Raw genomic sequence first — 24,780 nt, 5'->3', positions numbered from 1 at the left:
GCAAGCATTTTGCTTGTTATTACAGTAACTTGAAAAATAGTTGAATAAACGATTTTCTTGACTTATGATATCAAAACTATCTATCCATAAATTTGTTTTAAGGACTCTCAGACTGAGAAATAAAATTTTCTGGTCTGATGAGGCCAAGATTAAACTTTTTTGTATTAATTCTAGGCGGTATGTGGGGAGAAAACCAGGCACTGTTCATCACCTGCCCAATACAATCCCTACAGTGAAACATGGTGGTGGGAGCATCATGATTTGGGGGTGTTTTTGAACTGCAGGGACAGGACAACTGGCTGCAATTGAAGGAAAGATGAATGCGGCCAAGTACAGAGATATCCTGGAGGAAAACCTCTTACACAGTGCTCAGAAACTCAGACTGGGCCGAAGGTTCACCTTTTATCAGACCAATGACACGAAGCACACAGCTAAAATAACAAAAAGGTGGCAGCAGAAGCACTCTGTGACCGTTCTTGACTGGCCCAGCCAGAGCCCTGACCTAAACCCGATTGAGCATCTCTGGAGTGACCTGAAAACAGCTGTCCACCAACGTTCACCATTCAACCTGACGGAACTGGAGAGGATCTGCAAGGAAGAATGGCAGGGGATCCCCAAATCCAGGTGTGAAAAACTTGTTGCATCATTTGAAGACTCATGGCTGTACGAGCTCAAAAGGGTGCTTCTACTCAATACTGAGCACAGGGTCTGCATACTTATGACCATATACCATCCATCCATTATCTATACCGCTTATCCTCACAGGGGTCGCGGGGCGTGCTGGAGCCTATTATGACCATATGATTTTTCAGTTTTTCTTTTTTCAGAAATATGCAAAAATGTCAACATTTCTGTTTTTTGCTGTCAAGATGGGGTGCTGAGTGTACATTAATGAAATAAAATGAACTTTTTTATATTGGCAAATGGCTGCAATGACAGAAAGTGAAGCATTTCAAGGGGTCTGAATACTTTCCATACCCACAGTGTGTACGTATACACTATATATATATATATATATATATAGAGAGAGAGAGAGAGAGAGAGAGAGAGAGAGAGAGAAGAAAGAGAGAAATAATGTTTTCTGCAGCAAGATTCGCCATACATATTGCTGCGTCGGGGAAAAATCTTTTATCGCGTAATTTGGCACAAATAGTCACATAGAATTTTTTTTTTCCACCCCAACACAAATGTGTTAGAATTAACTTGAATCTTGAATTAAAAAATATAATATAGACGTATTTTCTGGTGTTACAGCACTAAAATTATAATTGAAACCCATAAAAACAACAACAACATAAACATGACAATCAAATCTGGGTACAAGAAAGCTCAGTGAGTCTGCTCGCCACGGGTAGCGCGCGCTCCGAGTATGACGTTGGCGCGCATCATATACGTCATATATGTCACCGCCCCCTCTGCATTTTTATCCAATCATAGCCGTTCTTACTTGGCTCACAGTTTACCGCTAAAACTAAAATCCTTCCCGTATTTTCCTTCTGCGTTACTTCCAGTCACCCACCTATCGAAGCGAGAATTAACCGTCAAGAGGTACGTTTTCGTCGGTGGCAAAATGTTCCTTATTGCTATTTGTGTCGGGCTGCTTTTCTCGCTCACATCATTTAGTCATATTGCCAGCGAAAACAAACGGTCATAACACTGCATATCTGTTCCGTTCCCTATGTCTTGTCTGTCGTGATAATCCTGTTTACTGTGACACGTTTCGAAACGATGATGAAAAATGTTATTATTGTTTGCTTCGCTGACTGGTCACTACTACTACTACTACTACTACTACTACTACTACTACTACTACTACTACTACTACTACTACTACTACTACTACTACGACTACCACTTCTACTACTGCATCTGCACCTACCGCAACAACGTGTTTTTATAAATAATCTAATTGTGCGAGACCAAAACATTTTGGAAGGACGCAGAATTGCCCACCAACTCAAAATGTCATGGAAAGCAAAGTGCGTTTTGTGAACGTTACTACATTTTACAGACATGTACTGTATATTTTGCGTTGATTCAGGAAGTCTTGAACAATAGCAACAATGTTTGATTTCCTATTCGTTGGCGTTCTTAATATATTTCACAACTTTTTTTGATTTATTAAATCCATGTGGGAAACTTTTATAAGAAGAATCCATTTTATTCAGTAAGGTGACTGGTGAATGAAGATAAAGAAATCATTAAAAAATATATTGACTGCATGGCATCTAGTCTTGTGGTGGTTTGTATTGTACACTTCGAGTAAATATCCTGGTGGTTAAGCTATTACTAAACAGCCGAGCCAGAAATAAAGACTGTATTGTAAGCTCTTGATTTGCTGTGGAAGATAAGGTGGCAGATATTAGCCTTCTATTGCATAATTAATTTCAGATGAAAACGTTACCGTAAATGGTGCATTGAGTAGCTGATAGTACTTCAGTAATATTATGTACATGAATCAAGCAGAGAAGTTGATTACTGAAAAGACTAATTGGAAAAAATAACACACAAAATATATATTGACATTTGCGAATCTGCAGGTGCAAGTATGCAGGGTTCCACTGTACAATGAAACCTGCCAAAAACTTTCGGAACCTCTTTGTTGTTATTTGCTGAAAAACTCACCTATTTGCTGTTTCCTGATCAGACCTAAGTAAATAAAATACACTCATTTGGTGCCATCTTCTGGAGTCTAGGCTGAAGTGAGTTGAGGAATTGAATTTGACAAAAGTAATTCTTTGCTGGCATCTTATGGCCTTATAGGCAAGCTATTTGAGAGTGGGGCATCAATTGTGTGCAGGGTAACGCAATTATTGACAGAGCTTGGTTCCACTCCCCCCATGAATAGCAGGAGGAGACAGTATTTCCAAAATTCCGATCACCTTTACTTCCCTTGAATGTTTGCTGTAAATGTTCTGGAAACCTTCTACCCCTTTTTAAACTGTCATTATTTGTACGTAGTTTGTGTTTCAGTGTGACGTCCAAAAATGGGCATTCCTGGCCTGCTGCAGTTCATCAAAGATGCAGGGGAGCCTATCAACGTGAAGAAATACAAAGGCCAAACGGTGGCAGTAGACACGTACTGTTGGCTCCATAAAGGAGCATTTTCATGTGCTGAGAAGCTTGCTAAAGGAGAACCAACTGATCAGTAAGTGAATTAGAAAATATGTTTTTTGCAAAATCTTCAGCATTTGTTGTAATCTGCATGAATTGAGACTTGCAAGCCCGTCAATGATTTTGTCATTTGTGTGCGCCCACCTCTAGGTATGTATGGTACTGTATGAAATATGTGGACATGCTGTTTTCCTTCAATGTGAAACCAATTCTAGTATTTGACGGACGCAATCTACCTTCAAAACAAGAAGTGGAAAAGGCTCGCAGAGAGTGAGTTTCAACTTTGCAAATGTATGAATGTAGAATAGATACTGTAGATGTGTTGGACTTTTTACTAGGGCCTGACCGAGATGGATTTTTTTTAGGCTGATGCTGTTTTCGGTCAGGAAAGAAATACAGATTACTGATTAATTGGCTGATTTAATTTAAATAATATGTAATGCACAAAATAATGTTTGGGGGGGTCGTTTATTGTCGCCATTAACTATTGCTTCTGACAATACCAGTACAACGTTGTCCTGAAATAATGTCCATCCATCCATCCATCCATTATCTGTACCGCTTCTCCTCACAAGGGTCGCGGGGCGTGCTGGAGCCTATCCCAGCTGTCTTTGGGCAGTAGGCGGGGGACACCCTGAACTGGTTGCCAGCCAATCACAGGGCACACAGAGACAAACATCCGCACTCACAATCACACATAGGGGCAATTTAGAGAGTCCAATCAACTTACCATGCATGTTTTTGGAATGTGGGAGGAAACCGGAGTACCCGGAGGAAACCCACGCAGGCACGGGGAGAACATGCAAACTCCACACAGGGAGGCCGGAGCCGGGATCGAACCCACGACCTCTGAACTGTGAGGCGGACGTGCTAACCAGTCGACCACCGTGCCGCCTGAAATAATGTTCAATCACTAATTAAGGACATTTAAAAAAAAGACTTAACTATGCTGACACTATATTGTACGGCGCTAGCAGGGCTGGCAGCACTCAAGTTGAATGACTATGCACTTTTGGCGCTGACAATTTGACACAGTAGCCGTTCCGACTGATCACTTTTTAATAAACCAGGCTTACTCAAGTGTGTTGTTTTAGCCTCATGGTCTATGAGATAAAAATCTAAGGGGTGAGATTAATCTAAAGTCACTCAATGTTTCTAGAGAGGAAATAGTGTACTGCTATGCACAGTTTACATTGAAGCATTAAATCTAAAAATGAAAACCAGTTGGCCATTATTGGGTTGGGTATCAATGTGTTTTTTTTTATCTTTCATATCGTTAACCAAGCAAAAAAAATAAATATGTTTTTTATCTGAATACCCGATTAATCGATTTGAATTTTCAGTAGGATATTCGAATACCAAAGTATTTGGCAGCTGCAGCCCTAAATTTGTGTATTAATTTCATTTAGTATAACACAAACATGTATTCATATTGAAGATGTTGTTTGAAGTTGTAGTTTTACCTCTGCGTCCAGACTTGAAGGACACCCTGTAGAACACGCAATTAAATAAAATAAGTAAAATCAAACAAGTATCGAGTGGCCAAAACAAGTCCTAATCAAACTATGTGGTTGTACAACTTCTTTTCAAGGCAAGGGCAAATCGGTCGGGCCCCACTTGGTACTGCACTCCCATTGGTAAGCCTTGGCATCCGAGTTTTGCCATATTTGGAAGAGGCCTTCTCATCTGAGCCTATTTTATATACATCTCTGAATTTGTGCAGTGTAAATCTAGTCAAAATTGCCCATAGTTGTGAATGTGAGTGTTATTTGTTACTTGTCTATGTACTTCATATGTATGCCTCATGCCTTTGTAGAATAGGATATATTGAAAGTTTACAGTATTTGCATAATGTATACCTTAACTGTACACGCATTCATGTACAATCCAGGCGCCGAGAAGCAAACCTCCAAAAAGGCCGGCAACTGCTACGAGATGGCAAACTTTCTGAGGCCAGAGACTGTTTTACCCGATGTGTCAACATCACTCCAGCCATGGCTCATAATCTGATTAAGGTGCCCAAACTCTCTCTTGTGTTCCTGCTTTGGTCTGAATTGTCCCCAGTGCATGTATTGTGATTCACAATTAGTGCAGTAGCGAAAGAAAGAAGTTTTATTTTGCACGCTGATCTCGTGGATACCTTTTGAAATGTTCTCTACATTAATCCCACTTGAACAAGAGACCTTGAAAAACAACCTATCAGGGGGGAAGTGAAAGTAAGTCAATTTAAACCTTCAAGCCATCATCGAACAGTTTTCAGTATACTTTCTGTATACAGCCAGATTTTATTTTCTCAGTCCGCCAATATTTTCTTGAGTGACCCCTCTATTATCAAGTGCCCTTTGGTTTCAATATAGCACTAACCAACACATGCTGTGATATAGCATTATAAAGTACAATATTTTGTGGGTGCGTTACTTATGATGATGCAAGCTATTTCAATCAGATTGTGTCCATCACCACATTTTATATCGATTCATTCTCTATACTGCTTTTTCTCAAGAGGCGAAAGTTACTGTACACCCCGGACTGATCAAGTCAGCTGAAGGAACACATAGACAAACACTCATTCACTCTTGTGTTTACACTGATTAGCAGTTAAGAGTCTTGTTGGAGGAAAAGAGAGTACCCAAGGCCTTGCACGCTGAGTGTTGAACAGATGTGCTTTATATCTTTCCAACATGCTGCCCATTTTCTATTAAGCTTCTCAGCTTTGAGTTGGGCCGGTTAACAAAATGTAAGATCGCCACGCCAGTCTAATTGCATAAAAGCTTTGTCAATTGCATTCTGTGGGGTAAAAAGCCATGTCATGCTTTAGTAATACGGTTATACAAGTCATGAAGAGATAACGTTTGTTGTCCTAGGCTGCGAGGGCGAGGGGAGTAGACTGCGTGGTGGCCCCATATGAAGCCGATGCTCAACTGGCGTACCTGACCAAGTCTGGTTTGGCTCACGCGGTCGTCACGGAAGACTCTGACCTTCTGGCATTTGGCTGTAAAAAGGTAGCTAAAGAATTGATGAGGGCGGCACTCCTTGCAAACCAGTCACAACATAAGACTTCACACATTCTGCTTTTACAAAGATGATAATGCTCAGCTTGGATTGACACTGTGGGAGAGGTGCTAATTTGAAGAATATACGGTACTTTAGCTCAGGAACCGTCCTGTGAGATGCGTCTCTCAGCTAAGATGAGAAAAGAAAAATGTTAGCAACTGCACTCGCTGCCAACTACGTCCAACAATAGTAAGAAATTAAGAATATTGGGAATACTTCTGCGCAAAACTGTAAGGAAAAGGGGTATTGTTTTCACCCTGGTCTGTTTAGGATAGAGATAGACCGATATGTTTTTTCCAGGGCCGATACCAATGCCAATTATTAGTTGTTAAGGAGGCCAATAACTGATATTTGGAGCCAATTATTTTCAGTAAAAAGGAAAATATTGGCATCAAAATGTAAAAACAAATAAAACCGTCTTTAAGCATATGTTTGTTGGACTTTTTTTTTTCAGTTTTGCATAATGCTCATTTAAAAAAAAAAAATTATTACTATAATTTTTTGACTACCGGTATCTTTATTATTATTATATTTATATACATCTTTGTTATTTGTTAATGTAGATTTTTTTGTTTTATTATTTACTATAAATTTTTGACAATATACATCTTTGTTATTAAATTCTAACAAAAAGTTCAGGGAGCATCCAGGGTCGTCAACGCGTTTTAAAAAGTTAAATGATAACTTAAACAATAGCGCCATATAGTTTTCTACAGTAAATGGAGTCCTCCAAAATTTCAAATGACAGAACTGTCCAGCTTTCACATTTCTTTGTTTTGATTTCAGCGCAGTTTTAAATTGATTTATTTTCGGCAATCAGATTTTTAAAAAAGGCTGATGCTCATATTCCTTCAAAACGCCAAATTTTGGCGCGGATAACCGGCCCGGTCCATCCCTAGTTTAGGATGAAGCTGATAAACCACAAAAGAGAATTCCATGAAGCGCGGTAACCTATGCACACAGCAATAACTCAGTAAAAAGGGTGTCATAATTTGTTGCTGGCCTGTGCAGATATAATCATCATTCAGACGTGATCTTTCATAACAATGCAGGTGATCCTAAAAATGGACAAGCAGGGCAACGGCCTGGAGATCGACCAGAGCAACCTTGGTCGATGTCGCTCTCTGGGCAACGTTTTCACAGAGGAGAAGTTTCGCTACATGTGCATTCTCTCCGGCTGTGACTACCTGGCCTCTCTGCACGGTATTGGCCTGGGCAAGGCCTGCAAGCTGCTCAGACTGGCAAAAGACCCCGATATCCTAAAGGTGAGATCCCTTTTCCATTCATCTGGTTGACTTGGCATGTGCATGGAAATGCACAGGTGGTGATGGCAAACAACAGGGAAAGATGAGGTAGAGCCTGGCATGCGTGCAACCAAGTGCAATGCGATGCAGATTAAAAATGCACAGATCTCTTTAGAATAATATGCAAAGTCCACACAGGACGGCCTGAGCTTAAATGACGACTTCACCTTTTGAATGATATGAATTTGAATGTGTAAGACTAGTTTCTGTGTCACCACTTCTATTATCTTTGTAGTACATTTGGTACATACAAGATATTACCAAAACTTTGTTCAATTAAATGAACATGCTTAAATTAGCAATGCAAGTTGCCTACTTAGGAAAAGAAGAAAGTCAGTCAGTAGTTGTAGTTTGTATTTTATTCGTACAGTTCTGGTTTAAGGGGTCCGTGGTCTAACCTGAGAAATGTTTTTCACACAATATTTACCAGAGATAGACCGATATGTTGTTTTTTTTCAAGGCCGATGCGGATTATCACTAGTCAAGGAGGCCAATATTGTGAGCCGATATTCATTTTCAAAATTTGCAAAAAGGAAAATGTTGGCGTCAATATTAAAAAAATAAAATTATACTCTTAACTTTGTTGAAACGTCTTTAAGCATATGTTTATTGAACACGTCTTCAGACTTGCATAATGTAGATTTAAAAAAATATATATATACATTATAACTGTACGGGTGGAACGGTGGTCGACTGGTTAGCACGTCCGCCTCACAGTGCAGAAGTCGTGGGTTCGAATTCGGCCCCGACCTTCCTGTGTGGAGTTTGCATGTTCTCCCCGTGCCTATGTGGGTTTCGTCTGGGTACTCCGGTTTCCTCCCGCATTCCAAAAACATGCACGATAGGTTAATTGGACACTCTAAATTGCCCCTAGGTGTGACTGTGAGTGCGAATGTTTGTTTGTCTCTGTGTGCCATGCGATTGGCTGGTATCCAGTTCAGGTGTACCCCGCCTACTAGTAGTGTAAGGGTACACGTGGGTGTATTAAACGTTTCGGTATGGCATGTTTGGTTGGGTCGACTTGCGTTCAGTTCGGTCCACTTATTAGCGCGAGTTTATGCACGGGTGCGATTGACTGTTGGACGCGGGAGAAGGGCAGTCGCACTAAAAAGAAGCAAACGAATACGGAAACTAGCCAGCGCTCGAAGGTCCCCCGTAAACTGCGTTCTCCTGTTTAAGAACATTCTGGCTGTCCTGTTAAAATCCAAAGTTGTGTGCCGACATTGCTACATGAGATCGGCGGCTAAGTTGTAGTACGTCTAACATAATAACACTTAAAACAACATCATCCGACTTTGAATGTTTCTTAGACGAGGAAGCAAGCTGTCTTTTTAGCCAAAACCAAAGTACAACAGCTCTCTCTCTACTTCGTTCTCCGCTGCTCCTCTCACTAGCTATGCGATGCATTCATGAACCTCGAAAACATCACAACTCAACAAAACACAAATCCGGCCACAACACAGATAACCCAATTCGTTACAATATGCTGTTGAACATTCAAAGATTTTAATGCCTAAAAAGTGAAAATCATTTCATAAAGACTTTCAAGTTACTGTATTTCATTCTAGAAAGAGTTTTGATACAGTTAGCAATAATTGTAATTGTTTTTGTATGTATTTTTTTCATCATAAAAAGTGTATATGTGCTGTAATGACAATTTGTCTTTAACTTGAATACTTAGATGTGTCATAGGCTGTTGCTGCTGAGTGTTTAAAGATTTCAGTGTCTTAATAATTTACAAAATTAAGAGATCTTTATTATTAGTGTATTTTTTATTCTGGTGTAATTTCTTGGAATGTCACCCGAATGGTTCGCTTTTATTTATTTTTTCTAAAAATAAAATGTAACATGTCATCTTTTCAAAAATAAACATATTAAAAAAAAAAAATCTGTTTTTTTTGTACCGAAAATATACCGAACCGAACCGAAATGTGATTTAGCGTACCGTTACACCCCTATCGCCTACTGCCCTAAGACAGCTGGGATAGGCTCCAGCACTCTTGCAACCCTTGTGAGGATAAGCAGATTGGATAATGGATGGATGTATTATAAATGTTTCCCAAGGTACATCTTTATTGTAAAATTCCAACAAAAAGGAGCTACCAGGGTCATCAGCATGTCTTCAAAAATTGAATGAAAACTTAAACAGTAGCTCTATGGTTTTCTACAGTAAATAAAGTCGTCCTAAATTTCAAAAAGACAGAAATGTTAAAATTTCACTTATCTTTGTTTTGATCAAAAACAAAACGTGCAGAGTGTTCCCAGGGTCAGTAGAATCCCTTATAAAGTTACCGGGTAGCTGAAAAATTAAAGAAATAGTTTTAAATTGATTTATCATCAGCCATCAGATTTATTTATAAAAAAAAAAAATAAAAAAAAAAGGCTGATTCATCAAAACACTGAGGATCGCAGTCGATAATGAGACCGTGCTGGAGAAAGACTGCGTCACATTCTGATGAACATTCAAATTCAGGTTACGTTGCTACTTTAGGATCTCTCTCGTAAACTGAGGACCTCATGCATAACCGTTGTTAAAGAGTTGAGCGTTATTTTTTTTTGCATTGTGTCGTCTGTGTTTTGCATCAGGTGATCAAGAAGATGGGCCAGTACTTAAAGATGGATCTGGTAGTCCCTGAGGAGTATATCAAAGGATTTGTCCGAGCCAATCAGACCTTCCTTTATCAGCTGGTGTTTGATCCCGTCACCCGGAAGATCGTTCCCCTCAACCCGTATGAAGAGGACATCAACCCGGCCACTCTCAGCTATGCTGGAATGTATCCGACACACTTATTTAGAAACTGCTCATTTCTCAATAGTTCTCCAGTGCTTGGGCAACACAGGTACCTTAACCGTATTGCATGTAGCGCTCTAGGAGATGAGACAGCCTTGCAGATGGCCTTAGGCAACCTTGACTTCAACACAATGGAGAAGATTGATGACTTCAACCCAGACAGTCCTACGACACAGGTATCGGATGCAGGTTTTCACATTACCAATCAAATGCCTGACGATGTCAGCACAACACCGACAATTCCTTTCAACACATCGGCCCGCATGGGTTGACTCCAACCCGCTATCACGCGGGGCGGTGACATTGGGAAACAGAAGTGCAACTGTCAATGGACAGTGTCAGAGGCTTGTTTTGAAGAATGATGACAGAAATGCTCTATTTCATCCCCCAAATCTCTACCCAGCCCGCAAAACACCGCAGTCGCAGCTGGAGCGAGGGCAGGGTCCCCAGCCCCGCCGGGATCAGTATTTGGTGTAGAAGCCCGAAGGCAACAGCTGTTGTAGCGGCCCAGCCTGCTGCCTCCCCTGACAGGCCTCTGTCCACCAGGGGGAAGGAGAGAGTCATCAGCCTGGCTGGGGTCAGGCTTCCCTGCAAAAGGCCGCAAGTGAAGAGACCACCAGAAGGTGAGACAGTCACATGAAGCTGAAATTCATCAGAGCATTGATTTGACTGAAAAATGCATGGAGCGGCATATCCAACAAACAGTTTTTTGGGGTTGTTTTTTTAACTTTAAAAAAAAAAAAATAATATATATATATATATATATATATATATATATATATATATATATATATATATATATATATATATATATATATATATATATATATTTAAAGTAGAATGCATATTACAATAGGTGGTCCAAGCATGGCTCGCACCCAAAAGTTCACCTCATTCACTCACAAAAAATCTTTGCCAAAACTACTGTGCAGTCATCTTTGTATATGATTCTAATGACTCTGAGCTGAAGATGTGGCAGAAAACATTTCAGTATATAAGAGAACCTAAAACTCACTAATCTCACAATTGGTTTGAAATAACACATTCAAGATGTGATAGTGTAGACATTTAGTTTTATATTTAGGTGATTTCACAAAAATGTTATTTTCTGTTAACGAATTTCTGCCATTTTATGCAAAGTGCCTCAATTCCTAGGTCCCCAAATGTGATTTTTCGGGCAACTTAGGTAATTGTAAAAACAACTGTAAATACTATTAATAACTATATATTTCTTGTCTGCATATTTATATATGATTTGTACCATTCCATTACTGGTAAACATTAATACAGATACTCCATGCGCTTTGTTTTTTTTCTTTCAGCATGCAAGTTTTATTACTGTGTATGTGAGTATGGTAACCATTGGCCTCTACGAAGCTCCAAAACAAACACAAAATTGAAATAGAATGAATGAAATAATTCATAAAACAGAGCACATTTATTTCTCTATTATTTGAAGCCTCTGTATTAATTTTTTTTTTAAACCTCTCACATCCACAAAGATTATGAGATGCACAATGTGTGTGGCAAGATGAGGCACAAAACCAGGCAGATTCATAAAGGCAAGAATTTGAACAGTAAACTGATTTGCACTCAATGCATCCCCTCCCGTCCTAAAAATCCTGAGAGTCCTCATATCACACTTACCACAGCTCCAGGCCAGCCGCATCCCAGAGGATAACATAACTACTATAACTTTTAATGCTTGGTTGAAATCATTGGCAGTCAATGACTGGCTGAAGTTTTCTCCTGGAGGTGCTTCGCTAGATTAGGTTGGATGAAAGCAATGTCAAGTTGTATCAGAATGATGGCAAGAGACAAGTATGACAGCTCAGGAACCAAAGCATACCACATCATATGGATACCGTGTCATTAGGTGAGCATGTTTGTGCAAATGGAACAGACTCATGACTTTATTGATGTGACTGCTGACAGAAGTAACAAGTTGATTTGGGGGTTGGAGTAGGCAACATCCTTTGTTCGCTTGAAGCCAACTGCTACAAATTGCTGTTCATAACTGTGACGTTCTCTCACCTTGTGAATGCTTGTATATCAATACCGCTTGTGCCTTGTGAGGTCAGCTGAGAGAGGCTTCAGCTCAACCACGACCCTGAACAGGACAAGTGGTAGAAATGCGCAATATATCGAAACAATATCGTCATCGCGATAATGGCATTTGCAATATGCTGCTCGATTATGAAAATAATATTAATCACGATTATTTGGGTAATAATTGAAATCATGATTATTCAAACGATCATTTATTTTATGGTACAAAACAAGAAACTGTTGAAATGTAAAAAAATGAAAGACAAATACATTTCTTTGAAACACTATAATTATGTTCTAAACACAATTGATCAAATTAGTTATTATAAAATAAAGGTGCAAATGTGTGATTTCCTTGCATGTAAACAAACTACAACAAATAGAGTGTTGACATAAATGCATATTAATAATCGTTTTTTATGATTATGCCAGTTTTGTTATCGTGGAGTGTAGTAATTGTAATTTAATTTTGATTAATTGCACAGTGCTAAGACGTGCAATAAATTAATAACATGATTTTATCTGTCTGACTGACCAATTTGTTTAACTTTAAATGTGCGTCACTGTAAAAAAGCACAACAGTATCGACCCCAGGAAGAATACGGTAGTCTTTGCGCTGGTAGAGACTATTGGGGATCCTTAAATAAACAAATAAACAGTATCTTGGGACTTCACTCACAATAACTTTAGAATAGTACATGTAAAATTATAGGTCATTATAATAAATTAGGTAAAAATGCAGGAGGCTTGCTTATTTTGGTTTAGATGATAATTAGATAATAAAAATGTATTGTACATGTTAAATATTGCAATAATATCGATTTTTCAATGTTGGCATATTTGACATTTTTCTGTTATCGAGCAGCCTTAATGGCTATTATTCCCGAATGTGCGCTTGGACTGCATTTGTACCTTCTCCTCCCTGCCACAGACAGCAGTCTATCAGATCAAAATGTTCTGCAGCAGTACTCCTCCGCTGTGAAGCGACCCAAGTCAGACCAGCAGCCAGAAACGTTAAAGTCAATACCAGTCGCTCAGCCACGGCCACGCAACCGCTTTGCCACACTCCTGCAGAGGAGGAACCAGGATGTCGATGACCAAGACCAGGCCGTAAGCAGCAGGTGACCGAGCCTTGACTGGCTTTTTCATTTTAACCTTGAATAGCAGGAAGAGAAATTTGTGATATGAATATCGATGGCTACTGGAATGATTTATTTTCTCATTTATAATTCTGCTGATCAGCCCTCTTTTCTGAACAACAGGCATTTAAAGGCTTGTACACCCGTGCAGCAAGATTAAATCTCTCTTTGTTCCACATGTAGATTCTTCAGCAATTCCAGTCCAGCTGCCAGCAATTTAAAGGAATCTGCTCGGGTGGGTTTCGGTCATAGCGTGGAGCCCCAAGCTACAAGCCCTATTGAGGACACAAGCACGCCCAACCTGGACTGCTCACAAGGCCCAGAAGCCCCATCTGTGGAAACACCCAGCCCTCCTCATTCTCCGAATAGCACATCCCCCCGTTCAGGCAGTCAGGGGCTCAGACTGTTTAACTGGTCAGACAGTTCGCCCATTACTCATCGATCACAGACACTCAAGTCTAATTTGGGCCTGGATGCCCTGCAGCAGTTCCAGTACAAGAAGGACAGTTTCTCCTTAACCTCCAAGTCTTCTATTCGAACAAGCCCAAACGAGGAGGGCAACCTCAATGAATTTCCTCCTTCCCAGGACAGCGCCTATTTTTCCCAATCCCAGCCTTCCCTTGTTTCTTTATACAAAGACGAAACACCCTACTGTGGCTCCAACTCCTTCCATTCTGTGCCTGTAAGCTTGTACAAATCTATACATGGTGTGCAATTAAGCCACCTTACTACAAAGGTATATTGGCAGATTTGCATGATTGTGCGCCTGACATGTTAAAATGTATTTCACTTTTTCCCAGGAAATGGATTCAAATGGGGATTCTGAGTCAGAGCAGAGTCCCACGCACTCAAACGAAGCCAGTAATACATTCGGAATGTTACAGTTAAAGGTGGGTTTGTTTATAGATGTACTGCACCATCTCGGAGAAAGATTCCAATTTTATGTGGGCCGCTTTTCACAACAGACTTCTGTTCCAACAAAGTGTTGATTGAGTTCAGATTTTTTTCGTCGGCGACTATAATGTGAGGAAAGTCCAATCAAAGTTGATGGATCGTCAACGTCATTGACGATTATTTCAACACAGTACAACACTCACCAACCTTTTTTGGGCTGCGGACGGGTTTTACACAAAGACGTGTTTTGACGGGGACACACAAATAAAAACAAATGATTTTATACTGTATACAGTGCAACCGGAAAGTATACAGCACTTCACTTTTTCCACATTTTATCATCTTATAGCCTCATTCCAAAATGGAATAAATTATTTTTTCCTCTAAATTCTACACAGAACACCCCATTATGACAATGTGAATTTTTTTTTTTTTTAATTTCTGCAAATTCATTAAAAATAAAAAAACGAAGAAGTCACAAGTATTCAGCCTTTGCCGCAAAGCTCAAAATTGAGCTCATGTGCGTCATGTTTCCACTGATCATCCTTGAGTAAGGACTCTCACACCATAAGAGAGAAAATGATATGGTCTGATGAGACAAAGATTGATCTCTTTGGCGTGAATGCCATGCGTCATGTTTGGAGGAAACGCGGCACCACTCATTAGCTGACCAATGACAACCCTACGGTGGAGCATGGTGGTGGCAGCATCATGCTGTGGGGACTTGTCAGCTATAAGAACTGGGAGACTCGTCAGGATGGAGGGAAAAAAAAGAATGTAGCGTAGCAGCGTACAGAGACATCCTGGATGAAAACCTCCTCGGGAGTGGTCAGGACCTCAGAATGGGACAAAGCTTTCCCAAAATAGGTGTGCCAAGCTTGTGGCGTCATATTTAAAAAGACTTGAGGCTATAATTACTGCCGTCAACAAAGTATTGAGCAAAGGCTGTGAATTCTTACGTACATGTGATGATTTAGTCTTTTTAATTGTAATAAATTTGCAAACGTTTTCATAGTGTTGTTTTGGGGTGACAAAAATGAAGATATTCCATTTGGGGATGAGGCTGTAACATGAAAGTGCTGTGAGGACTGTACAACTCACCATTATGCTCGATGTAGTAATTAGAGGGAGCCCTGTGGCTGTTTTTCTTTTAAATGAGCCTGCCGGTCTCATCTTCTGTTCCATAGCATAGTTTGTTTCTAAGACGGGACTTCTTAGCAAGGCTAAAAAAAAAAAGAAAAGCAAGAACGTGACAAAAACATTCTTCTGTTTCTTTCATCGGAAGACGAAATGCCAGAAACTTCAACTTCAAGTGTCGATGTGGAGTCATGAAGTCGACTAGTCGATTAATTGGTTCAACCTGTAGTTTCTACGGCGACAACGTAACCCAAATTTGTCCATTAGCCACACAACCCAGTCCAGCACAGACTTAAACTAATGCGGTAGTGAGGTCATAAATAAAGTCAAAACAATAAAAAATGTTTTAAAAAAATCACTAGGCCTTGTTTTGCCATGTGAAGACAGATTTTACGGTGCTTACTTCATTGCGCACTGTTGCCAATGGTCACTTTTGCGGCACTTTGAAAGACTAGTTAGCGCATCTGCCTCATAATTCTAAGATACTGGTTTTGAATTCCTCCTGTGTCACGTTTGCATGTTCTTTGTGCTTGCCTGGCTTTTCACTGGGTGTACTCCAGATTCCTCCCGCATTCCAAGAAACAGCATTTTAGGTCATAAAAGACTCCTAATCACAGGTGTCACAAACTCTGGCCCCAGGGCCCAGATCCGGCCCGCCTTATTGTAACATCAGGATTGGAAGGCAATTCTAGTGGCACCCTGTGAAGCTCTGGTGAGCTCTGTGCCCCAAAAGGGTAAAGCGAGAATAGAAAATGATGGTGGTGGCCACCGGAGGTGTTCCCATCACAGTTTTATGCTGCTGATACAGATACCGATCATCCACGAGTGGGATCGGCTGATACCGATCACATGGATTAGCTGCATATTTTTCAAGTTTAGAGTAGCTCACAAATGATTATTTTAATAACTGATTAATCTGACAATTCTTTTTTTGGAGTTTAAACAAAAACATGCTATCAAAATAGAATACTAGATTACTATATAAAAAAAATGTCATGAAATTGACAGTACAAAAATGCATTGACATGATTCAGTTACTGATTTGGTCTGTAACGTGAGGTGTTAAGGGTACTGTAGGTGGTGGGGACGCTACACTACACACAGGCTGGTCACTAATTGGCTGCAGCTGCAGGTAATGAAAGGCGTTTTTGATAATTGGCAATTTTGATATTTTCACTTAGGGGTGTTGTCACATTTTTCCCCCCAGTGATTTAGACAATGGCTGTCTTTTGAGTTATTTTGAGGGGACAGTAAATTTACAAGCAAGTTATACAAGTTGTACACTGACTACTTAACATTATCAGAATATGGACTGTGCTGGACCGCAAATAGAGAAAATCTGCATTTATTTGATGCCCATTATGAACTCCCAAATTCTTGAAAAACAGATACACTGCCAAACTGTAAGTATGCTGAGTTCCACTGCATGAAATCATGAAATATTAACAAACATGTGAGAGGTGCCGTCACCTTTTGGAAGCAATTTTATTCTACTTTGGGGCCATCGAAGAGCCTGGATCTCCATATGTCCCCCCAAAAAACATAAAGCAAAACTTTGTGTAAAAGCGGTATGGATGTCTACTCTGCAGTGATGTCATTTGAATTTGACAGCATAACTTGGAAGGGGATATTTTTTGTAGAAACTAAACAATGCTGTGGTGTCCTTGCATTTTATATATGATTGTATGTGCATTATGCAGTGCAGTATATGATTTTTTCCCCCTTTTTGTTTTTCCATTTCATCACTCCAGGTTACAGGTCTGTCAAAGCCCAAATTCAGCAGTCTGCATGCGTTGGGCCCAGCAAGGGCCAGTGGGTTGAGAAAGAAATCCTCCACAAACAACGAGAACAAGCCTAATTTCCAGGCTACCATCAGCAGTCTGTGGAAGAATTACAGCTTCAAAAAGTAACTTTTTTTTTTTTTTGTTTTTAAGCAATAGAAGCATTTGAATATGGTTTATAACCATAGTCTGTAAAGCCGCACGACTTACAAAGATATATTTATTTCTTTTATTTATTTGTAAGTATTTTCCATAGTCTTTGAAAGCGAAACTGATCGTACTGTATTTGAACCCTGCTGGTTTCGAAGCCAGATTGGTCAAATGAGATTATCTGATTCAGACAATCATCTGCATTTCTGTAAACAAACTGGCATTTTGATTCATCATGGCTCTGATGCTTATATAAATGACTTTCTGTTGTAGTAAAAACCCTTGGATGTGTTTTTTAGAGATACCCAAAAGATGACGTCTTGCAAGAAAGGAGAGCCCATGTCTGCACTTGGAGGCAACTTGTTGGCTAGTTAACGGCACATGAATGCATCACAATCAGCAACGTCTGGTGCTTGTTTTTGGATAGTTCACAAAGTGCTCAGCACACTGATTTTCTCAGTTTTGTTTTGTTGTTGTTGTTGTTGTTTTGTTTTTTTTTTAGAATAAAGTTATTGTATTTTTTTTCCTATATCTCGCATTGAAATATGTGGGGTTGCATAGGATTTTTCTAACCTTTTCTTACCTCTTTGCAGTCAAGGAATGTGTGCGGTACTACATGGTAGAAGTGAATGTTTGAGTGTTGACTGCAAATTCCTAGCTTGCATGCAGCATGCACAAGATTGTGGCGATAAGGATGACAGATCTCTCTGTATTTAGAAGGTTTCTTCACAACTCTCAATGAAGACGTTATTGTTTGACTGATAATTGAACTCTCATTTTCGGAATGAGTACAGAATGAATCTAAAGTCATACTTGACAGATGGGGTGGTGCGAAAAAGGACACTGTCTTATTTTGTGATCCAGTTTGCGCCGAGTGAAACGAATCTGCCTCCACATATTTATCAGTAATTGGCACATTTCAGCTGTGAAGGTCAATGTATTAAAACAAAGTGGTAATGCTTATTTTAAAACTGATAAAGGCGCTGGCCCCCAGTTTGCTACATGGAGTTTTTGACACAGGCAATTCAGGGTCAGTGATAGCCCTGTGCTGAGTTCTCACGAGAGTCTAACCAGCTACTTCAAGTGCACATTTGGCAACTATTTACACAGACCAAAAAAATTCCCTTAAAGCGGAAGTCAACCCAAACATATTTTTTTCAAGAATATGTTCCCAGCAGGCCCACTAATTGAAACACGGCATTCTGATTAATTTTGCGTTTGTGGAATATAAGTAGCGAAATGCACTTGTTTTTAGCCATCTGTGGGGGCGGCCATTTTGTCTTCTGTCGACTGAAAATGAAAATCACAACTGCTCACAACGACCAGTCACGGCTGACCTGTTTTCTGAATCTGAGCCGTGATTGGTCAGTGTGAGCAGTTGTGATGTCATTTTCAGTCGACAGAAGACAAAATGGCCGCCAACAGAGATGGCTAAAAACGAGTGCATTAACACTTATTCCACAAACGCTATATTTATCAGAATGCCCTGTGTCAACTAGTGGGTTTGCATAGAACATATTCTTGAGAAAAATGTTTGGGTTGACTTCCGCTTTAATAGCCTGAGAGCTCCTTTCTCCAGCTACTTGTGGACAGGACTCTGGCATTAGCGCACTTAATATTCATTTAGTCATAGTCTGCTCTTCACTCACAGGTGGAACGGTACCTGTGTCCGCTAACTTTGGGCAAGAGGTGGGCTACGCCTTGAACTGGTTTCCAGCCAATTAATGTTCACTTAGAGGTAAATTACGATTTATTCACAATCGCATTGATTGACAATTTGTACTATTCAATTAACCAAACATGCTAGCACAGGGAGAAAATGCCTCCACACAGAAAGTACTGCGTCTCGCTAACCAAATGCTGCACCCACACTTAATATATTTGATCCAATTACATAACCGCTGAAAGGCTTTTGTTTACAAGTCAGCGTTAAACCTGTCCGACTAACACTTTATTTTTGAAAATCCCGACTGCGGTTCTGCGCTAAAACATCTGAGATGTGGTGCCAGTTTGAAGTAGCAATGTTTTAATGCTCTTTAAATGCCTTTTTTTCCCACACACAGTGTCACAGCATGGAAACTTGTTTCCTCTTCCTTTCCATGCTGTGCAGCCAACTTTTAGCAAGGGTGCTCTATTGTCTTGGTTTGGTGCCAGTACTAATTACACAACAATTGAGCATGTAATAATGTTTTTGCCTCCTACATTCATATTTGTGGTGGCGGAAAGAGCAAGTAAGGGCATACCATAATTGGTTTTCATTTTCTTCTTAATGACCTGTGTGATTGTATGCGACATGGACCTTGTGGTTCCACAGAAACGGGTGAAGTAACAGTGCATAATGTACGTTGAGGTCAGAGGTCAATCAGATGGCACATTATTTTTCTTACATGCTTCTACCATGCCACATTGCTGTACTGTGTACAAATAAACATGTCTAATGATGCTGATTTGGGGTTAATTTCCTTTTCGTGTTGACTTTGTCCAGGGGCATAGTGACATCTGCCCCCTATTCGTTGTGGCTGGTATATTCTATTTTTTTCCAATAGCGCATTGTCCTTTGAAGTTTGCCTCGCAACAATTTGTCAAATTGGTGAAATGACCAGGATTAAGTAGGTAAAATGTGAGTTTTCAAACAAATCAGAAATATAAGCATTTTCTAAGAGATTTATAATATTGCTGACGAAAGAGAAATGTTAATATAAAGAAACAGACTAACCTTTGGGGTGTTATCAAAATATAAGGTAAACGATATCTTGCTGTATTTACAGTAAATGTGAAATTACCAAACTTAGTCTTATGTATTGCTTAATCAAACTATCTGGTGAAGCAGCGGTTCACATAGCTGACTTTCATTTAGGAAGCATGGAATTGTTCTCACCATCACCGGTGCCTAAAGTACTCACTCTACTAAAGTAGAAGTAGTAGTTCTGTGAAAATAACTGATTTGACACTATTTAAAGGGGAAATCATCCCAAACACATTTCTTTCAAGAATATGTTCCCAGCAGGCCCACTAGTTGAAACACGGCATTCTGATTAATAGTGCGTTGGTGCAATAGGAGTTAAGCAGCAAAAATCCACCCATTTTTAGCCATCTCCGGGGGCGGCCATTTTGTCATTTCTGTCGACTGAAAATGACATCAGAGCTACCCAAGGCTTACAGAATTATTTAACAATTCTACTAAAAGTGTCCATGGATGGGGAATGCTGTAGCTTCCATCCATCCATTATCTGCACCGCTTATCCTCACGAGGTACACAGGCCTCCTGGAGCTTATCCCAGCTGTCTTCGGGCAGTAGGCGAGGTACACCATGAACTAATTGCCAGCCAATCGCAGATATTGTTACTTGCTTCTCCAATAATTCCATAACACTACTTCCGCAATGCTTGACACATAATGCTAATTTTGACTTCCCTATCATGTGAGTTCCGGCGGTTCTAGACAGTTTTACCTGCTGTGTGGGTGGCAAGAGGTTCAGTTGGGAGGGCAGCGGTTACAAGCCCCAACAAGCACACAAATGCACGCGCACACACACAAACATACATTACTAATTCAGGTTTCATTTTGTGTTTCATCTCAGGATGTCATTTTCATCAAAGTGAGTAGTGAATTTACTTGGATGGAATATTGACTGCTAAATGCTAATTTTATCACTGCTCCCCATTCTAAATCCTTCGCATGCCGCTGCTGCTCTCCTGCCAGTATGGCTGCGTAAACAAATGCACACAAGGATCAGTTACATGATGTTCGGATCTATTGATGGTGCATAGTATGCAATCATTTCTTCTTGGAAGAAAGGGGTGTCGGAGCAGGAATATATTTAAAACACATTTTAATTCACATTATAGATAACACAGGAAGTCCTCGACATTTCGACTTTACGACGCCCATGCCTCTTCCGCCATTTTGTCCCCAGCACCATAGTGACTTTGTTTACATGCGATCAATATTCGGGTTAAGGTCAAAATTCCGATTTCTGAAACATTTCTGAATAACCCGTTTACATGAATGAGCAGACAGAGTTGCTCCGGCATTTGAATAACCCACTGTGATCGGCGACGCACAGCGTCATGACTCAAATGGATGTCATTTCAGCTTGTTACTTTCAACTGTCAATAAAACACTTGATATTCGTGTCACTCACCACAGGAATGAAGCAGCCGGTTTCCTCATCGCTGCAAAAGTGTGCTTTTGTGCTTGCGTCTCTAAACTTGTTTACCTCTGTTTGGGTATTTGCGGTGGTTGCGCGCCAATCACCGCATACAAGCACTTCCTGTACTACAAAGACCAGGATTCCTTGCAGTTGAGTATGCGCAGTGTCTCGATTTTTTTTTGCCCTCCTCTCCTTTTTCTCCATCCACCTCTCAGCAGTAATGGTAAGTACAGCATCTTATGTAATTATTTTTATGTACTTTGTTTTTTTTATACCAAGTATTTCGACGTAAATGTTGACTTTAACGGTGAAATCCAACATATGTGGAAATTCGGGTAACATCGCCAGTGTACGAACGGAAATTGTTTGTAAATTGAGAACTTCCTGCATAAGGAACATTTATAATACAATTTTGAATTTAGCATCTATAGATTCATTGCCAAGAGGGGTGGCAAGGAATTTAATAAAGGTGGCAGCTGCCACCCCTTTCCACCCTGTAAAACCGCCTATGCGTGTTAGCATAGGTTAACGATAAATACTCAGTTGGTAATTGATAACTTGCTCTATATGTGATGTGTCAAATTTAAATCCCTACATTATACCCTGCAGCCTCTATGAGCTTTACCCTGCATGTCAAACAGTTACATCATTTGTTGTTCAAGATGACGGATGTGTGCTAAGTGAATTTTATTACAGTTGTCGTTCTACAGTGTTGCTATGGGGCAAAATTCTTAAACTAATCCAAATACCAGCCATGCTTCTGCCTCTTTCGAACCAGCCTGACTTAGTGTTGCACAAGGACCAAAGGCCTCGTGGATAGCTTTAGCCTTGAAATGTGATTTTCCTCCCATATTCGAGATGATTTGTCTTGTCCATCATGTACATTACTTTGCTTTCATTCATTTATTTGAATTATTTAAAACCAAAAAATTACATGTTTTGAAACTAATATTGCTGCATTATATGGTATCTATGATAAAGTTTTTTGAGCTAGAATTTTATTTGGTATTAAAAAATGTGATGACATGCTTTTTAATTGAGGACCACATTGTGCATTCATTTGTGTAGTGAAAAGGATTAAACAAATATCCAGACCTATAACTTATTTTCTTTTGTATTGTAATTATAATACTTGCTAAGTTTCCAAACCATCTGTTTTCTATCCCATTTATTCTCATTTGGGTCCAATCCAAGCGGACTTTGAGTGAGGATGGTCGCTGATTGTTTGCACATATAGACAAACAACCATTCACATTCACAGCAAAGGATAATAAGAGTCTTCAATGAGCACCAAGTCAAACCGCCGACCTCAGAAGCGTCAGGTGGATGTTCAATTTTTATTTTGTTTTCCAACTGCAAATTATGCGTATCGTAGCATAGCATTCTGGGTAGTGTATTTTGCTGTCTGTTTACCTGTTGGGCTAAACAATTAATCGAATAAAAAAAGACATTGCAGTGCAGTAGAATGCATATATATATATATATATATATATATATACACCGTATATTAGGGCTGTTTAAGTGTTAACTATGGAGATTACATTTTATAATGCATAAAAAAAATGTACTCAGTTAACTCATTATATTTACTTCCTCTGGCAGCTTCCCTCTGCTCATTTTACAGCCAAACTTAGAAGAGAGTCATTGTCACAAAGACAGACTTTTACATAGTTTTCCTTTAAAAAGTTGCTCGATGGCTCATTGGAGAAATCCAAAATAATTTGCGCACTTTGCAAAACCAAATTCAAATACCATATTAGTTGTATGTCTTTGGTTTATCGTTCAACAGTTGAATTTTACAGAAAAAGAATCATATTCAACAATCGAAGAAAGTCTTTGAATCAAAATATACTTTGATTTTTTTTTAGTATTAATTCCAAGCTTTGTAAAAAATTGTAGTTGAAAAATACAATTAATCGCGATTAATTACTTAAACATATATTGAAATATATGATATGTATTTCAGTAGTAGCTCAAGTTGGTTTTAGCATGGAACAAGATGATTCTCGATGGAATCAGCTACATTTTGGGCCAAATGTACGGTAGTGACGCTCAATAAACACACAGATTTAAAAAGATTATGTAGTGCTTGTATCATATTTTTCTTTCTGTGTAGAAACTGTTGATTTTAATCCTGAACTATTGAAAGAATGTTAAAGATTTCAGGAACACAGTCTGTAAAACAATATGATAAGAATGTTGTTTCACTGCATTCCCTTCTGAACACATGGCATGAGTAAAGGCTCCGAGTCTTACAACATCCGCCTAATCAACACCTCGGATTAAGTCTTAGACTACATCTAGTCTAATGCATCACTGAATCTGTATATTGCAAATGCCCAAAGAATTCTTCTACATTATATTAAGATTGCAGTTCGAATTTTATGGAAAATAAAAGACTGGCTACATGGAGTGTGCACAACCTGCACAATCGTGTTACAAAGCCTGAAAAGGGGGGTGACGCAAATATAAAATTGTTGCAAATGACAGAATTGTTAATGAGTATTGAGTATCATACCCGTATCTATTCAATATGCAATCACGTGAGAATGCCATTTCATGTCATGTTCGTGGAAAGTTTTCCACTTTCATGCCCTGCAACCATACTTTAATGACTTGGATGGAATTCTATGGGACCAGCTGACCTGGCCTTTTAGAAGGTCCTAACTTCAATTATGATTAATTTTTATCATACAGTATTCATACAAGCAGCGATGTCAGGAGTGAAGAAAGCAGAACAGTGAAAGTTTGGCTAATGTTTTCGAAAATACCGTGAGGGTGTTTATTATCTCTTAAGCACCAGACATTTATTTCAAGGAATTTTCTGCAAATAGAGTGTAAAGATTTGTACGATTCTTATGTTAAGACAACCTTTTCTGTGCCTCTTGAGAGCACAACACAATGGGAGAAAACAAGAGCACAGTTTCAAAAATGCTACGGATTCATAGCCTAGAAACGATCTCGAAGACTTTTGTGTTTATTTTCGGCACACGGGACTGTTGAGCTAAACTCCTTGCTGAGTTAAACACTGCCTTGCTCCAATGATGTCACACATTTACGAAGCTCATTCCATCTTGCGGCGGCAACGCTAACCAAATCAAGGGGTAATGAACTGTAAGGTGGAAACATGTCTTTAAATGTACCGTAGCTAACTCTTGGCACCATCTGTTAGTGTCAGAGCAGCATCAAGAGCAGGGGCTCTCAACTTTTGGCA

The 24,780-nt window shown here is 39.5% G+C and overlaps 1 protein-coding gene across 2 annotated transcripts; it reads left to right on the top strand.

Annotated features, from left to right (window-relative positions):
* Positions 1 to 1,439: 1,439 nt before the first annotated feature.
* On the top strand, positions 1,440 to 19,860 carry exo1 (exonuclease 1). Of its 2 annotated transcripts, XM_086046145.1 has the most exons (15): positions 1,440 to 1,548; positions 2,962 to 3,148; positions 3,265 to 3,384; positions 5,006 to 5,129; positions 5,979 to 6,116; positions 7,221 to 7,433; positions 10,059 to 10,246; positions 10,337 to 10,439; positions 10,667 to 10,886; positions 13,244 to 13,433; positions 13,635 to 13,752; positions 13,921 to 14,133; positions 14,252 to 14,341; positions 17,234 to 17,388; positions 17,713 to 19,860. In XM_086046145.1, the coding sequence occupies exons 2-15, from the start codon at positions 2,988 to 2,990 to the stop codon at positions 17,786 to 17,788; spliced, it is 2,109 nt and encodes a 702-aa protein (XP_085902271.1). In that variant the 5' UTR covers positions 1,440 to 1,548; positions 2,962 to 2,987; the 3' UTR covers positions 17,789 to 19,860. The 2 variants fall into 2 exon arrangements, with proteins under 2 accessions (XP_085902271.1, XP_085902270.1); XM_086046144.1 differs by having other exon boundaries at positions 13,635 to 14,133.
* The last annotated feature ends 4,920 nt before the right edge of the window (positions 19,861 to 24,780 follow it).

The sequence above is a fragment of the Filicampus tigris genome, chromosome 11 (genome assembly GCF_054856515.1).
Source record: "Filicampus tigris isolate MCC_2025a chromosome 11, RoL_Ftig_1.0, whole genome shotgun sequence".
NCBI classification, from domain to species: domain Eukaryota; kingdom Metazoa; phylum Chordata; class Actinopteri; order Syngnathiformes; family Syngnathidae; genus Filicampus; species Filicampus tigris.
This window is presented reverse-complemented; position numbering and strand designations above follow the sequence as displayed.

Coding starts and splice junctions, on each gene's coding strand:
- exo1 (XM_086046144.1), top strand. CDS start 2,988: ATGGGCATTCCTGGCCTGCTGCAGTTCATCAAAGATGCAGGGGAGCCT. Junction 10,440..10,666: donor CAGACAGTCCTACGACACAG/GTATCGGATGCA, acceptor ATCTCTACCCAG/CCCGCAAAACACCGCAGTCG. Junction 13,434..13,634: donor GACCAGGCCGTAAGCAGCAG/GTGACCGAGCCT, acceptor TTCCACATGTAG/ATTCTTCAGCAATTCCAGTC.